The sequence below is a fragment of the Protopterus annectens genome, chromosome 7.part1 (genome assembly GCF_019279795.1).
Source record: "Protopterus annectens isolate FY-2018-M chromosome 7.part1, PAN1.0, whole genome shotgun sequence".
NCBI classification, from domain to species: Eukaryota; Metazoa; Chordata; order Ceratodontiformes; family Protopteridae; genus Protopterus; species Protopterus annectens.
The window spans coordinates 418,477,630-418,495,828 of NC_056740.1; the positions used below are offsets into that span (position 1 = coordinate 418,477,630).

At 44.8% G+C, this 18,199-nt stretch overlaps 1 protein-coding gene across 13 annotated transcripts in view; it reads right to left on the minus strand.

Moving 5' to 3' along the window:
- The window catches only part of PBRM1 (polybromo 1), a 2,726,611-nt gene that overhangs the window by 2,318,601 nt on the left and 389,811 nt on the right, over positions 1 to 18,199 (minus strand). For all 13 annotated transcript variants that reach the window (XM_044078866.1, XM_044078877.1, XM_044078870.1 and 10 more), the window contains exon 7: positions 11,122 to 11,274. In XM_044078866.1, coding sequence (XP_043934801.1) covers positions 11,122 to 11,274 — 153 coding nt within the window. The remainder of the gene's footprint in view (positions 1 to 11,121; positions 11,275 to 18,199) is intronic.

Sequence of the window (18,199 nt, forward strand, 5' to 3'; positions counted from 1 at the left end):
TCCTCATCTCTTGGCACTGCCCTTGGGGGTTACTGCTTAGGAAAGTGGATGAAGTAGCTGTTCCAAGTTTTCAAAGTACTCAAAGTGGTGCTACAAAGACTGGTGCAGCTTCCCTTTTCAAGCACTTAAATGACTTGCCAGAGAAAGCTCTCCCTTGCCTGACAATTACAAAACTCCACCCACTATTGACATGGCCTGGGGAAGGGGCTCAATAGACTGTGAGGTCTGATGATCCATACCTGGCTTTGACTATGGGTAGGCAAAATAAAGATGAGTTAAGTGGGCAACACACACCTTCAATACATCCTTTGGGGATCTATGGTGGAATGCCTCCAAAGAATAGGAAGAAAACAGAGTTGAGGCATGTCATACAGTAAAAAAAATTCTTATACCTAAACCTACTCTTGTGTAATTTTCTCTTGATTAGAAGCTAAAGGGTCATTACCAATTTCATCAATATAGTAACACCACAGTATGGCTGAAGAAGGTGGGGCAGGTACTGGTGTAACAAAAAAAGACTATACTGAAGCTCATGGGAAACATATCTATAAATCCAAGGACAGCGAGGCCTCAGAGCAAGGGATATTGCATTTGCAGCAGGGAACATCAACTCCCCCCATCTACACTTTCAGAGATAGTTAAGTTTCTTGCAGTACACTGATACGGAATTAAACTTCTTCCCTGGCATTCAGTGTTTAATTCAGTTCTGGAGAGTTCTGCAGAAAGACCAGCATTCTTGATACGGCCCTCAACCTGCTGCCCTTTACTGTTCATCTTAGTTAAGCCACTGAAGAGAATGGCATCAGTGTCACTTGTGCTTTTTTCTTCTAAGAGCACTTTGGGCACTGTAGAATACTAAAAGCAGCACTTGGGCACTGCAGAATACTAAAAGCAGCACTTGGGCACTGCAGAATACTAAAAGCAGCACTTGGGCACTGCAGAATACTAAAAGCAGCACTTGGGCACTGCAGAATACTAAAAGCAGCACTTGGGCACTGCAGAATACTAAAAGAAGCACTTGGGCACTGCAGAATACTAAAAGCAGCACTTGGGCACTGTAGAATACTAAAAGAAGCACTTGGGCACTGTAGAATACTAAAAGAAGCACTTGGGCACTGCAGAATACTAAAAGAAGCACTTGGGCACTGCAGAATACTAAAAGAAGCACTTGGGCACTGCAGAATACTAAAAGCAGCACTTGGGCACTGCAGAATACTAAAAGAAGCACTTGGGCACTGTAGAATACTAAAAGCAGCACTTGGGCACTGCAGAATACTAAAAGCAGCACTTGGGCACTGTAGAATACTAAAAGCAGCACTTGGGCACTGCAGAATACTAAAAGAAGCACTTGGACACTGCAGAATACTAAAAGCAGCACTTGGGCACTGCAGAATACTAAAAGAAGCACTTGGGCACTGCAGAATACTAAAAGCAGCACTTGGGCACTGCAGAATACTAAAAGCAGCACTTGGGCACTGCAGAATACTAAAAGCAGCACTTGGGCACTGCAGAATACTAAAAGCAGCACTTGGGCACTGTAGAATACTAAAAGCAGCACTTGGGCACTGCAGAATACTAAAAGCAGCACTTGGGCACTGCAGAATACTAAAAGAAGCACTTGGGCACTGTAGAATACTAAAAGCAGCACTTGGGCACTGTAGAATACTAAAAGCAGCAGCAGCTAGTCCAAAAAAAAAATAAAAACAAAGATCTTTCCTAAAACAAAGCACTGGACTTGCAGCTTAAAACAATTCACAGCAAATACTTTCACAGTTTTTCAGTAATTCCCCCCCACCCCCATCCTCTCTCTCTCTGACAGCCTATCATTTAGAGTCTTTTCTGGATTCCCCTCACAGGATTAACTATCAGCCTCCTCCTGGTGTCTTCTTCCAAATGTTCATCCTATCTGCTGTCTCACTTCCATACTCACTGCTCCAGATACCAAATTCCCCTCTACAAAGGACAAACAGCCCTTCTTTTATGCAGCAGTAACTGGTCCATTAAGCCAATCTACTTAACACAGCAAAGGTTTTTTGACTCTTAAGCCTACTTTCCTGTTTAATGCAACAAAAATTCCCTTCTGTTCAAACACCTGTTTTAACTTATATGATTACAGGAAATGCTTCTTTAAAACAGCAGTTGTATTTTTGTATTCTAAATTCACCACTACATAGAATATTTGTATTCATTTGGACAGTATTTAGTGACATCCACCACACTACTCTACAACACAAATTAGAAGTTATGTACTCACCATAACGTTCCATCTGAGTAGGTGTATTCATTTGTCTGCAACCTGTGGGGTTATGGATCCGATATCGGATCCGAACCGGCATGGTTTTCCAGCTATGGATCCAAGCTCTCAGCTCCTCCCCTCACCCATAATGCCCTGCTCTACCCTCATGACCTCAGATCGAGTTTGCCAAAGCAACAATACCCTAAAAAGGGTAACAAAGAATATGCAGGAAACTGAAAGGCCAGGGGGATAGGAGGGCGGGATGGTTGCAGACAAATGAATACACCTACTCAGATGGAACGTTATGGTGAGTACATAACTTCTAAATCTGAAGTAGGATATTCATTTGTCTGCAACCTGTGGGACAGAGTCCCCAGCTACCTGAATCTTGGGCGGCCATCATGGAAGGATATTCCGAGCACCATGAGCCAAAGGATGCTCTACCCTAGATGCAAGATCCAACTTATAGTGGGAAATAAACGTATGAGATGAAGCCCACGTGGCTGCTGCACAAATATCATCTAGAGGAATCCTAGCCTTGAAGGCTGCCGAGGTAGATACTGACCGGGTTGAATGGGCATGAACACCCTCCGGTCGGGCCTTCCTGAAGCTTGATAAGCCAATAAAATGCACTGTGAAATCCAGCGGGACAGAGAAACTTTAGAGATTGGCTTGCCCAAATTGAATTTTGCAAAGGAAATAAACAGCTGGTCGGATTGCCTATGACCAGCTGTCCTGTTTAGATAAAATCTAAGTTGCCTGTGAACATCTAGTGAATGTAGCTTATATTCACCTTTGTTTTCATATTTAGGGAAGAAAACAGGGAGGTTAATGGATTGATTGATGTTTGCTTCAGAAGCGATTTTAGGAAGAAAGGACGGGTTGGTCCTGAGGGAGACACGGTCCGGATGAAATACCAAGTAAGGAGGGTTTAGCTGATAAAGCTTGAAGTTCAGAAACTCTCTTGGCTGATGTAATGGCTACCAAAAAGGCTGTCTTGTAGGACAAGAATTTGAGATCCACCGTAGCCGCTGGCTCGAAGGAGGAGCGGTCAAGGCCTGTAGGACCAAAGAAAGGTCCCAAGGAGGAACTGCTTGTTTTATAGGGGGCCTGAGAAGAAAAGTACCTTTAAGAAATATTTTACACAATTTGGCTGACATAAGAGGATTAGAGTCATGGCCAATGTGATAGTGAGAAATTGCCGCCAGTTGAACTTTGACTGTGGAACTGCTGGCACCATCGTTAAAGAGAGTGGTTAGAAAGTCAAGCACTAAAGGGAGAGGAACCGTGAAGGGATTCAGGCCTTGCCGCTCCGCCCACAAAGAGAAACGTTTCCATTTGCTTCGCTAAACCTTTCTAGTGGATGGTTTATGAGCCGCCACCAAAATAGCCTTTACAGGTGAAGAAATACCGGGAGTCCTTATCAAGAGTGGAACTGGAGCAGCCAAGCGGTCAGCTTCAGGTTGTCCAGGTTCGGAGGAGGAATGCAGGATGGATGGGATATCAGATCCGGGATGGGATCTAGAATCCAAGGAGGATTCACCGAGTGAGACCTTAGGAAGGGGAACCAGATCTGTCGAGGCCAGAATGGAGCAATGAGAATCATTCTGCAACCCACCCGAGAGGCTTTCTGAAGAACTTGCAGCATCAGAGGCAAGGGTGGATAGGCATACAGAAGACCGGGTGGCCAAGCATGCACCAGAGCGTCTCTTGGGGTACCTCCGGAGCAGGTATTAGAGCGAACAAACTGTCGCACTTGGTGTTTGAGGGAGAAGCAAAAAGATCGCATGAAGGGGTTCCCCACCGTGCGAATATGCGTTCCGCTACTTGACAATTGAGAGACCACTCGTAAGGGGTCAGAATGGTGCGACTGAGCTTGTCCGCTAGGATGTTGGACCGACCCGGAATGTGCGTTGCTATTAGAAAGCGATTGGTGGAGATTGCCCATTCCCAAACTCTCATGGCCTCTCGACAAAGAGGGTAAGACCTTGTTCCCCTTGCTTGTTGATGTACCAGACAACAGACATGTTGTCCGATTGAATCGCAATTGTTCCCAAGGGAAGAAAGTCCTGAAGTGCTAGCAACGCTAAGAGCACTGCTCTCATCTCTAGAACATTGATATGCAGTAAGGTCTCTGAATCGTTCAACGTGCCTTGGACGGTCCGGCCCGCAAAGTGCCCCCCCCACCCGAGGCGGGAGGCGTCCGTGGTCACCGTGGCGAGAGGGGGAGAAGCACAAAATGGGCGGCCTTTGTGGAGATCCGGGAGTGGAGCCACCACAAGAGGGACCGCTTGCAAGCCTTGCTGATCGCTATGGGATGATGCATGGGGAGAGCAAGGTATGACCACTGTACTAAGAGCGTCCACTGTAGAATGCGCATATTGAGCCTGGCAAGAGGAAGAAGTGCTATAGCCGATGCCATGGACCCTAGAGCCCTCAGGACCAACTCCGCTGGAACAGAACTTGAATGGAGAATGGCCCGCACCTGGAGCTGCAGATTTAGAACTCTGTCCGCAGTGAGGAAGGCTCAGAACTCCTTGTGTCTAGCCTGGCCCCTATAAAATCTAAGAGCTGTGGGTGCCAGGTTGGACTTTTTTGTATTTATTGTGATGCCCAGAAAGGGAGCAAGATGGAGAAAGGAGTCTCGCGCCAATAGAAGTAGATGCCTTGTTGGGGCGGTAAGAAGCCAGTCGTCCAGGTAGGGAAAGACCTGCACCCCTGAAGCCTCAGGTGGGCCGCTACCACTGCTAATACTTTGGTGAACACCCTGGGGCTGTGGTGAGACCAAAGGGAAGGACCCGAACTGGTAGTGACTGGCTCCCAGCCGGAAGCGGAGAAACCTCCTGGGCGCCTGTCCATCAGGATGTGGTAGTACGCCCTTGAGATCTATCGAGCACATCCAGTGATTTTCTCCCAGAAGGGGAGAATAGATTGCAGAGTGACCATTCGGAATTTTTCTTTGGGGACTGCCAGATTCAAGAGAGAGAGGTCTAGGATTGGTCTTAGTTCCCCCGTCTTTTTTGGCACTAAAAGAACCTGGAGTAGAACCCTGATCCGATCTGGTCTGGGGGAACGGGCTGGATGGCTCTTTTCTTTAGCAGATGGCCAATTTCTGCCAAAGCGGCCTCCCGCTGACCGGGTGGGACGTCTGGGAGGGACTTCAACTTTGGAAGGTGAAGGAAAGGAATGCGATATCCCTGGATATGATTTGGAGAACCCAGCGGTCCGATGTTATGGACTCCCATGCCGCTAGGTGCCCGAACGTCCCCGACTGCCTCCAGAGTAGAGCAGTCGGGCAACCCTCAGGGTTGCTGCGCGGGCCGTTCAGAGAAAGGTTCCCTGTACTCCAAGTTTCTGGGAGCCGCTCTGCCTCTAGGGGGGCGTCCTCCCTGTCCTCCTCTGCCACGGAAGGACTGGTTGTCCGGCGCAGGCTGGGACTGCTGCGACTTCCGGAACCACATCTTCTTCTGACCCTTTTGGTTCCTAGAATAGGGCCTCTGGGGTGCAGAGAAGCGGATTCCGACGGCAGACAGCGTCTTCCCGTCCTTTTCGCTCTGGGTCAACGTCCTGCGAACGGTCTTGCCAAACAGAGCAGAACCATCAAAGGGGGCGTTCGCAAACGACGCCTTGAAGGGCTCAGAAAAATCGCAGTGACGGAGCCAGGCCTGACGTCTAGTGACCAGTCCTGTCCCCGCAGCTCTAGCGGCGCCCTCCGTTGCATGGGAGAGTAGCCGCATAGAAGTATTTGTAACTGACCTAAGAGTGGCCATACGGGTGGAGTGCAGAACTCTGTCCTCCTCCGAAATGGACTCAGGGGGGGATGCAGCGTATTCCTTAATAAGATCTCACTGCATCCGAATAACATGTGCCAAATAGTTCAGCGCCCTTACCGAGAAGGTCGCCGAACTGAACATCCGCTTCCCCAAGCGGTCCATCATCCGAGACTCCTTGCTCGGTGGGTGGACTGAGGGACTCTCCTGAGCCAGTTCCCTCTTTGTGGCCACCGCCGTCAACATGGCATCTACCGGAGGCCCCTTACTCCAATGGGCCCGGTCGGATGGCGGACTAAGGATCCTATCCGGTCTTTTGGGAATTGGCTCCACGGTGTCCGGTTCCTTCCACGCCCTGGTGGTAATAAGGTCCACCAGGGGTCGGCAGGGGACACCCAAGAGGTAGACGGGCCCGCTTCAAATGCCTCCAAGAACACGGACTCGTCCGAGGAAGACTTGGGGCAGACCACCCCCCTTATACGGAGTATTTCCATGATGTCTCCAAAGGAGACATCCTCGGGGTGACCGTGGGAGCCTTCCCTTCCTCCAAGTCCGTGTCTTCTGTGAGAGACTCGGGGAGTCAATGTGCCTCCTTTTGCGTATGCTTGCGAGGGACCTCCTCTGGGGGCTGTCAGAGGAGTCCTCAAGCAGCAATTTGCTCCATAGGAGCAACTTGGGGCACAGAAACGGGCTGTCCCAGGGGCCGGATGGTGGAAGCCTGGCCCAGTGCAGAGGGAGCGGACGGAGCCGAAACAAGTGCCGGGGTCCGGAGACCCTCAACAGAGCCCTCTCCACTACATCAAAAGCCAAGGGGAGCCGACCTCGACCAAAGGATCCGACAATCGGCTCCCCTCGGATCCGAGTGGACGGAGCCGGCGCCAAGCACTCGGATCCGGCGACAGTACGCCCGACACAGACGGCGCCGAAGGAGCACTGATCCCCGGATCCGGCTCGGATCCAGGCTCCGAGGTCGGGTCCGACGCACTCGAGGGCAGGGTCGGATCCGGTACCAAGTACTATCGGCGCCGACCCACCCCGCCCGAAGCTGCTCGGCTCCAGCTGCTCCGAACCCGGATAGCGGGTCGGAGAAGGAGCAATAGGCTTAAAAGGGTGTTGAGCTCCCCGGAGGGGGAGGCAAGAGCACTCCCATCTGCATCTGGGCCTGGATGAACCTTCTCATCATCCGGTCCAGATCAGCATCAGAAAGGCTATGGGTAGATCTCGACGAGGCTACCGAGGTAGGCCTGGAGTGCCTCCTCGATAGCCTCGACGGAGATCGGGTCTCCTCCTCCTCAGGACCCGTGAAAAGCACACAGGGACCGGAGCCGAGAAGGAGGAGACCGAACCGACAACGGAGCCGGGGAGAAGCCGCTTGGCTGGCGGGCCAAAACAGAGGTCTCGGCCCGCCGCTTGTGGTGCTTCTCCCTCCGGTCCTTTTTGGTAGCATCCCTCTCCTCTCCAGAAGCGGGAGGTTGAGTCCCAGGAGCAGGAGGGGGTGCCACAGGGGGAACAACTGTAGCCACAGTAGTCCCGAAGGAGCGGAGGCCGGAGCCGAGTCCGGCGGTAAAAGACCCGCCAAGACCAGCTTGGACCTCCGCTCCCTCAGTGCCCTGGGGTTGAACCCTGCACAAATGGAACAACCAGATGTGAGGTGTTCAACCCCAGACACTAACACACCGAGTGTGGCCATCAGCCGGTGAGAGCTTATGGCCACACTCGGAGCATTTTGAAAAAATAGATTTAGGCTGATCAGCCATAATCTATACACCACTCAAAGCTACTAAAAGTAACTTAAAACAAAAAGACACACAGGCCTACACACACACTCTACGCAACAGCGAGGGGAGGGAATAAAAATTACTTAATTTAACTCAAAATAAACTCAAAATAAACTTTTCAGAAAGGGAAACCTAAACTTTCACACAGATTCACTCAAAAAACCAAAGATTTTTTGATTTTACAAGTAATAAAATACCACTTAGCTGAGAGCTATGTACCCAAATCCAGTCACCAGCGCGGCAAACGAGATCTGGGGTCATGAGGGTAGAGCAGGGCATTATGGGTGAGGGGAGGAGCTGAGAGCTTGGATCCATAGCTGGAAAACCATGCCGGTTCGGATCCGATATCGGATCCATAACCCCACAGGTTGCAGACAAATGAATATCCTACTTCAGATCAATTGCTTCATCCTCTTCTTTCACATTTTATTTTTTGTTGTTGTGCATGCAATTTCAACAGCCAAAGATAAAGCTGTTAAGAAATGCAATTTCTCAAGATTTTCATGTCTTTGCTTAGTCTATGGACCTGTGAACCTAAGAATCAGTCACAAGAGAACATTTGGTTTTATTGGCTAGACTTGTATTCAGTTCTTTCCTCAAGCTTCAAAGAATAGCAATGCAAGAGAGATGGGGAAGAATGAGGCCTTCCAACCAGTTATCTAGCTTTACCTTGAAGAAGGCAAGGCTTCTACTCTTCTTGACATGTCCTTGGAAGTTTGTGCCAGAGGTAGGGAATATGTTGGAATATAAATCTATCGTGCCAATTTGTCTTGTTACTTTGCTGATATACATTCAGGCCCTTTAACCATGTATTTAAAGAACCATTTGTTCTGCAAAAGAACAGGCAGTCATGGAGGGTCAGGCCTTTCATGGTTCGAAAGGTTACAGATAGAATACCATACAGGATCAGTAACAGCGTGAGCAGAGGTGGGGAGGTAGCACTGCCAGTCTGCACGGATGACTGATGGTCTTGATGCCAGTGATCCCTTTAGACTGGAACCTCTGAGGTCTTTCAAGTTGAATGATATGTTCAGACAAATGAGTGCCAAAAGGGGCATTGTAATCAATGATGGGTCTGACAACAGATGTGTAAACAGGAATTAAGACTTGGAAGTAGAGGAGATGTCTTCGGAAATTAGATGAGCCAGACAGAAAACTTTCTGAATAACTGCTAAGACACGATGGTGAAAAGGAATAAGTAATAAGATTGTGCAAATCCCTTACAATAAGTGTCTGAAAACACAGCATTTCCCTTTTAGTCAGACAACCATGGTAAGTCTTAAACCACAAGGCCAAGCCTTTAATACATTTAATGTAGCCTCAGCAATACACAGAAGTTTAAGTTTTCCTCATCCTAACTTTCTATGCTATTAACTTTAGCACAACTGTAACAGTTAACAGTCTGTTCTTACAGGAAACAAGAAGAAGAGTAACTGTCATGGGTAAACTGCCTAGCAAACGCAGACTTACTAACAGATTTAAGTTGGGAACTCATCCAAAACAGTTACAGCTCTTTGTTTTTTCCCCAAACACTTCATAAAGTAAACAGAGACCAATAAGCTGAAGACTCAGTTTTGGGTCCTCTCCTATCTGGCATACAATTCTCAGACCTTCTGGCCCATGGTTAACTAAGTTTGCAAATTACTGTAAAATGGGTGCTGTTATTCGACCTTCAACAGACAACTGCTGCAACAATGTTTAGACCACTGGTGCACGGACAACGGCCTCAAATTATATGTAAAAAAAAAAAAAAAGAAAGAAGCATGGTTCATTTTGGTAAACAAAACAACTTCACTTACCATACAGGAGTTGCAACCCTACAATCAGACACTGCTGTTTGGGATCTGGATACTTTTGAAATTATTACTTATCACTTGATCATCATGTTTCCAGAGAAGTTTGGAAAGCCTTTTATCCTGCCCATTTAATTTCCAAAGCCCTCTCCACTACATCCAAGGTGTCTATTGAATACAATGCAACTTTTAGCATGTATTTATCTAAACATGTCACACAATTTGACACACCTAAGAGATTCATAACAAAAAATATCAGTGGCCTATAAGTTGTCAGAAGACATGGGCAGCCCTTTCTCTGTAACCAGTCCCATGCAGACTCCTTAATAGAGATCTGCATCTAGCCTTTCAATCTCCTATCCCTTCACAGAACTAATGGTACATCAAATACTCTGTTAAAGAAACAAAACATTCACCACCAGACAAATAAAACACTTTGTCTTGATCTATTCATACTCCAATGTATCCCTCACCTCTGAAACAAACTTCCACTACATATTAAGCAGAGTATCACCCTAGCCAGTTTCAAAGAAATCCTAGATAATTTGATAATTCTCTCCCAGTACATCTTGTTTTGTCCTCCTTGAGGCTACAGGGGAATTTGGAGCATTTTTTGTTTGACTATGTTCGAAATTGTCTGCAGACAGATTGCTTAGTACTTACCTATGAAGACACAATTGTCAACAAGAATAAGTTAAGTTTTGCAAATTCTGGACAAAAAGAAAAAACATACAAGTAACAAAAATTACTAAAACAAAAGGGACTGTGATATTTATCACTAGTATAACTTGCAAAAACACAAACACAAGGGAATCAGGAAAAAGTGTCATCTGGTCAATGGTTTTAAATCATAAAATTTTCATGGGCTCATGGGCCCTCCTACTACTGCTAGCAAGTGTGAGAGCAGAGGTGGAGAGTTCCAAGTGTAAGACCACTACAAGCAGGTGCCAGAAAGGAGCTACCAGTGAAGCTTGCTTGGACATTAAGCTTCATGAAGTCATAAAGTTCATGTGTGGATTTAAAACAGATGACTCAAAGTTAGAGCAACTCCTTTTGAGTATTGGGGGGGGGGCAAAAAAGCTGTTTTATCATTACACAAATGCAAGAAAGGGACAGTTATCCAACACTGTCCTTAGTTCTGCACTAAAAAAACAAACCATGTCCATTGTCAAAGGTGCTTACTTTCTTCTCTGTACAATGAAATGGTTGAAATGCACATGGACTAATACTTCATATCTCCAAAAAAAAAAAAAAGCTACAGGGAGGGTACTGGAGGGCATTTTATATGGGGAAAGCCTAGTAACCCCCTCAACCTAGTGTGCTTGCGCTTCTGGTTATTAAAGTGGAAGTTGAGAAAGCAAGATTAAAAAATGGTTATGCAGTAAGCTTAGCTGTGGTCACACACCAGACAATGAGCATTCATAATTCATTTCACTCAACAACTGAAATCATTTTCCTAGTTATCACTTATGACTAAACTGAATATTTCATATCAAGCTGATTTTCATTCCACTGTTACACAGAATAAAAATATATTCACTTACATCTTCCTCTGGGGTGGAGGTGGTTCTGAGACTCTCCTCTCCATTGTCCTCATCTTCATCTTCCTCACCGTCCCCTCTCTGAATGAACTGGTTACGTGTTCTCAGATACAAATCCCACAGTCTTACAGCAGCTTTATATTCTGGGGAATCAGGCTAAAAAATACAAACTCATATAACTATAAAAATAACCAACATGCAGAGATTCTCTTTACAACTTTTTTGTTTGCTAGTAAAACTGTTTAGGTACCTTGCAACAACATTTTCCACAGAGTCTGCCACCGAAAGTTGGACAAAAACAATACGCATTTAACACAAATAATCCTTAAGATAGCGGTGTAAGCCTACCTACCTTTTCTGTCCTCAAAGAACAGTAACAAATGTACATGTTTCACCTAAAAAGGTCAGGTTTTCTCTTTTTTTTTTTTTTTTGTTTACCTTATAGCAGGCAATGCATTGTTTTCATGTTACTACAAGATAAAAATCTGGATTGATTTAGCTGCATTTTTTGGTGTGATGGCTTGGTGGTTAACTACTGTGACTGTGACCTCATCCTACCAGTCCCGCGCCCAGTGCCCCACATACGTATCAGGTATACCAGCTATGTCCCCACCCCCATTAACAAACTCCAGTACTACTAGAGCCAGTTGTGGATCTTAAAAGCATTCTGGGGGCTCAGTAGTATGCGTTTCTGTCCAGAAGGTTGGTGGGCTTAGATTCCCTATCCACTCCTTTTTTCCAAACTCTATGCTCATCAACAGTGTCCAAAAGGCAACTCCCCTCTCTGGAACACACCTCCCCTTTGGGAGCATTATGGACAAGCACCCTCACGCCCTGCTGATACGTCAGCTGTCCAAGCTGCTAATCAAACCAGAGTTGCCTGGACTGTAGTCACAGCTTTATCCCTCTACATCACTGCAGTGGCTTAGCTGCTCTTTTTAAATTTTTATTGACTCGTTACATTTTAATTTTACATTTATTTATTTATTTTTATTTATTTTACATTTGTTGACCGGGCTAGTCCAGCTGAATAATTTCCATTTTCAGTGGAGGCCCGGGGAGAAAAGCTCCACAGATTAAAGTAAGGTTATAGAAAATTAAACATTTACAATAAATGCCTGTGACACAGACAGTGAGCAACAATGCATACATATTAGTCTAGATCAAGTAATAAAAAACACATAGTGCTATCTACGTGTTGAGAAAGGCATTAATTCTTTACCCCTTTTTTTTTTTTTTTATGAGAACAGTAGTAACAGTACATTCATTAAGTCATTTGTGATCACAGAGAAAGGTTGCAGTTTTGAAATGAGGAAATATGATAGTTCATTAGTTCACATACATGAATAGAAAACAAACCATAACAGTTGCCATGGCTATTGCCTTTCAGTTTACATTTTTTTTTCACAATTTTCATCCACTCTACAAGACATAATTGTTCAATTCTTGTCTTCCCTCAAACATAACTCTACCTCTTGAGCACTATTTTTGCCCCACAAATTTCATTTCTTTATAGAACACTTGCTCCTTCCCCTCAACCTCAAGTTCTTTTATCCAATTCATAATATTCAAACTTCCTGCTATGGATAGTTCTGATTTGGACTTCCATTTTCTATTAATTGCCTTTTTTTCTATCAATAGTATTAAACTTGATAAGGCCTTATCTCTATCCAATTCAGATCCTATATCACAGCTCAAAATACTTCTTTCCTTAACTACTACCATTTGCTCCCCAAACACTTAAGTACTCTGTAGAAATGTTAAAATTTGCTAATGCTCCTAATGCATTACATTTTCAAACAAACAAAAACATGACACTGGCAGGCCTCAGTGGCCTCCTAAACCAGGAATTGTGGGTTTGAGTCCCATCTGTGGTGATATAATCTCTCCCTGCTGGGAACTGGCTTAATGGTAAGAAGTTTACCTCACAGACACGCGAGATACAGGGTTTGATTTTCACCGTTGAAGAGGATTTGGCTAGGCTTAAATTGGTCTGAAAGGGCAGCAGCCTAATATGAACCTATGGCAATTTTCTCTCTTCCTTATCACATTTCCTGCTACTACCAGAAAAAAATATTTAAGTATCAAAACCTATGAAAACACTTCTAAGCATAAATCCTACACCTTCTAGACTTTGTTGCATACTTGAGAGCCCTACATATTTCCTCTCACTGTTCCTCTGTAAATGCCCTTCTATTCTTTTTCCACAATCGTATCTTTTAACGGACAGTAATTTTGACACCCCTGCTTATTAGCCTTTTTATATAATCTTCTGCTCTAGATTCAACAACAAAAAAAATCTTATAAGAACAGGCCTTTCGCTCAGCAGTCCTCTATCCCCTTCTCTTTGTCTACTGTGTTGTCAATCCCTGACAGGGAAGGATCTTTACCCTGCAGTCCAGTCACCTGCTTAGCCACATCCCACTCTATTACCTTTTTGTTCTGCATTACTTGCTTCCAATATCTTGGTTCCATGGCTAATTTTCTCCAGTAAAATTCCAGCAGACTTTCTATCCCTCTACTTCCTGATATTCTTATTGGTAAAATGTTATTTGTGTATCCCCATGTTGGTTTAGTTCTGGAATACTTTCTGCTACTTTATGAATACAATATTATGTACGGCTGTTACTGTTGTCTACTTAAGAACATGCATCAGAAATCCTAATCGCTCTCTTTCTCTCTCTCGCCCCAACTCCCCTCCTCACTTTTCATTTCCCACTATGATTACCTTCTGCCTGAGTTATATGTAGGCAAGCTTTAATTAAATACCTCTAGTGAATGGGTAGCCTGTACATCTTCACCCAGAGTTGAGAATGAATGTTTTCCAGCAAAAGGGGGGGGGGGGGGCATATAGGTAATGTCTGCAGAAAAACAAGTCAGCCACTTCAAAGTAACAAATGCTTTATGCTTTCATATGCATATAGTAAAAGATGATGTGAAGCTTGGGCAGGAAAATTTTTTTTTTTTTTTTTTTTTTTAAACAAGCGTAAAATTAGAGGGTAAAAAGGTAAAATACATAAAAAATGTGATTGTGGGTGGGTCTGTGCACATGTGAGAAACAGCATAAGGGGAGGTGGGGGAGAGAGAGAGAAGCACATAGTAAACAGTCCATCACAGCAAGCCTCCCTGCAGAGTACAAAGTAAACTCCAATTTCTGGCACTACTGACTAACTTCAGCTTTCAGTGACTTACTACCACATCAATCACTCTCTGTATCATTCTATGTAGAGAGAGCAGCATTATGTGGCAAAATCAAGGACAGTAAGAGGCACAGGGGGAACAACTGCAATGTCTTGCATTCTATAATTTCTTTTTTTCCATTATTTTGCCAACGAGACATCTAAGGGGGTATTTGTTAAAGTGGCTGTAACTGATGTGCCTGAGTCACGGTGTGTGTGTGTGTGTGGACATAATTTAAATAATGTATATTTTGGATATAAAATACTTCCTCTAATAAAAATTGCATAGGCTACAGCAAGTTTGAAAAATTTGACAGTGGAACTATTTAGCATTAAAAAAATAAACAGACAGCTCATTCTTTAAGTACAATAATGCTCAACAGGTTGCAAGTTACTGGAAATTATGTAATAATGGCTCTTTACTATTCAAAAATAAGCACTTTGACTGGACAGCCCAATAAGCATGCCCACTGTAAATCCAGCATGTACCAAAAGAAAAAAGTCTAGTCGCTTAAGTACCATTGAGATGCCAGACTTTCTATTGGAGTATGCTGATGGAAAGTGCAAAATACAAAGAAAATGGGGACGTTCTGCAAAACTGAAGGATTTAGAAGCATACCTAATCTTCCTTGCATTTCTGCACTGTCCCTCAGAAAATTCTGGCAGTTAAGAAAAAAAAAAAAAAAAAAAAAAAAATTAGAAAAACAGCAACAAAGATGGTCTCCTCCTCCTCCAGCACTGTGCTGATGCACTGTGCAAATGTGGGGTGGGAAGCCCTTTACGCATGCACAGTACATCAGTAAACAAAGAAGAACATGGAGGAAAGTACAGTTTTGTACCTACCATAAATGTAGATGTTCGAGTGTAAACACTGCTGCAGTCATTACACTTGGGTTATCCTGCAGTCAGGCAGTCCCGCAGTCGGCCAGAGTTCCAAAGTCTTGGTCCGGCATCATTGCTGTCGCCTCCTCCCTGACGTCAGTGCGACAGGGGTATACAAGATGCAGCCGACGCCATTTTCTTCAGTTTTTCTTGCTCCAGATGTCAGGTGCCCCCAAATAGGTAGGCAATACAAACTGCTAGTACAAAACATACAAAAGAAAAGCAAACAACCATTTTTAGTTACCAGCAAATACTCCCCAGAGGCAATAAAGGGTATATGCCCTGGGTAAATACCAGGAAGTAAGAGGGGAAGGAGGGAGGGTAACCTGGACTGCAGCAGTGTTTACACTCTAACATCTACATTTATGGCAGGTACAAAACTGTACTATGTTCATCGTGTTACACTGCTGCAGACATTACACTTGGGTGGAATCCCAAAGCTGAGGTAGGGAGGCTGGATCTATAAGGCATTAGAGGTGGCTATAAGGTCCTGCAGTACAGCAGTGGCGAAGCTAGCTCTGGATTTGGAGTATAAAGGCAAATGGTAATGTTTGGTGAAGGTATGCACAGAACTCCATGTTGCTGCTTCCAAAATATCCTTGGTAGGTACTCCTCTGAGGTAGGCAGTTGAAGTGGCTGTTGCCCTGGTGGAGTGAGATCTAATGCTGCTAGGTACAGGTTTCCCATGGTGGGTATAGCAGAAACGAATACAGTGTCCTATCCATTTTGAAATAGTCTGCTTTGAAATGGCTTTTCCCTGTGCTCCTGCAGCGTATGCTACCAACAATTGCTCAGATTTTCTGAAAGCTTTGGTTTTGTCCAAGTAGAAGCATAACAGTCTGCGAATGTCCAAAGAATGTAGTAGTCTCTCCCCTTTGTTCTGTGGTTTTGGATAAAAAGTTGGCAAGTGAATAGTTTGGTTTAGAGCCACACTTGATACTACCTTTGGCATAAACGTAGGGTTGGTTCTTAAAGACACCCTGTCCTGATGGAAGATGAGGAAAGGTTCCACTGCCATTAGTGCCTGTAATTCTGAAACTCTTCGTGCTGATGTTATTGCCAGTAGCAGAGCAGTTTTTCAAGAGATGTATTTTAATTCTGTTGTATTAGCTGGCTCAAAAGGAGGTAAAATTAATTTTTCCAAAACAAAATTCAGGTCCCAAGTAGGTGTTGGTGCTCTACGGGACGATCTTATGTTTTTAGCCCCTCTGAGGTATTGTTTGAGCAAAGGATTAGAAAAAATTGGTGGATCCGTGTTGTAATGAGCAGAAATAGCTGAGGCATGGATCTTGATGGATGAAAAAGAGAGGCCCTTGTCCAGCATCTCAGTTAAGTATTGCAGTATCTGAGGAATGTTTGGGACAACAGGGTCAAGGCTGTGCGCTTGGTTCCAGGCACAGAATCTCTTCCATTTGTCCGAGTATGCTTTCCTGGTGCTAGGCCCTTCTGGCCTCCAGAATGACATCCATAACAGCTTTGGAGAGAGGAACTGCTTGCTTGACTAAGGAATTTTCCATGCAGCTAGATTTAAGGTCTTTAACTGGCTGTGAAGTATCTGATTGTTGTGCTGAGTCAGCAACTGTGGAATTTGTGGTAAAATTCAGGGTGGTTCTTGTGTCAAGTTCTTTAAGATTGGGTACCAGTGCTGGTGTGGCCAGTCTGGTGCAATCAATATCATTTTTGGCTCTTCCTGCCTGGCTTTTATGAGCACCTTTGGAAGGAGAGGTAAAGGGGGGAAAGCGTATACTTATAGCTTTTTTCAGCTGAATGAGAGGGCATCCACTTTCCATGCTTGTGGATGGTAGCTCCTTGTACAGAATTTCTGTAATTGACAGTTCTTTCGGGTAGCAAACAGATCTATGTCCAGGCTCCACCATTTTTGTGTTATCATTCTGAATATTTGTGGGTTCAGTTTCCATTTGTGTGGGTCCATAATGTTTCTGCTTAGGTCGTCTGCCAGTGTGTTTTTCGCTGCTGGCAGGAATTGTGTTTGCAGATGAACTTGGTAGTTTAGAGCAGTGCTCTACAAGGTCATGGCTTGTCTGCAGAGGCGGTAGGAGTGTGTGCCCCCTTGCTTGTTTATGTACCACATAACTGTGGTGTTGTCTGTCTTTAATAGTAATTGCCCTGGATGCAGTAGGTCCTTGAAAGCTATAATAGCATTTTGTACAGCTAGCATCTCTTTTTGATTGATGTGGACATGTTTTTGCTCTGTGGGCCACTCGCCCTGGATACATTTTCCTGCCATGTGTGCTCCCCAGGCATAATCAGATGCATCTCTTGTCAGTGTTTGCCTGGCTGTGGGTTGAGTGAAAGGCTGTCCCTTGTTCAGGTGACAAGCTTGTGCCCACCATTGAAACTCCTGTTGTAGGCAAGGAATTAGTGGTATAACTGTTTCCAAACTTTGACAGTGTTGAGACCATACACTCTTTAGGTACCATTGTAGTTTCCTCATATGCAGTCTGGCATATGGAATTATTAGTATGCAGGATGCCATGTAACCCAAGGCCTGCAGAATTTTTCTTGCAGGGAGCTGGGTCTTTGTTGCCATCAATTGAAAGTATTGAGTCAGTTGTGCTTGTTTGTCTGGCATGAGATAAGCCATCTGGGCCGTTGTGTTCAAGCTGGCACCCAGGAATATAATCTCTTGTGAGGGCACTAGTTTTGATTTCATTTCGTTTACTGTGTACCCCAGGCAACTTAACTTTTTAAAAAACGCCAGATGCTTTAGAAGAGTGTCCTTGCTCTCTGCTTGAATCAGGCAGTCGTCCAGGTACGGATAAATTGAATTCCTTTCTGTCTGCAAAATGCAATTACTGGTGCCAGGCACTTTGTGAAGACCCTGGGTGCAGTAGATAAGCCAAAGGGCAGTGCAGAGAATTGGTAGTGCATTGAACAAACTATGAATCTGAGGTATCTTCTGCAGTTTTGTCTGATAAGGACATGCAGGTATGCCTCTTTGAGGTCCAAAGTCACGAGCCAAGCTTTCTTGCCCAGCATGGGAAGAAGCTGCTGTAATG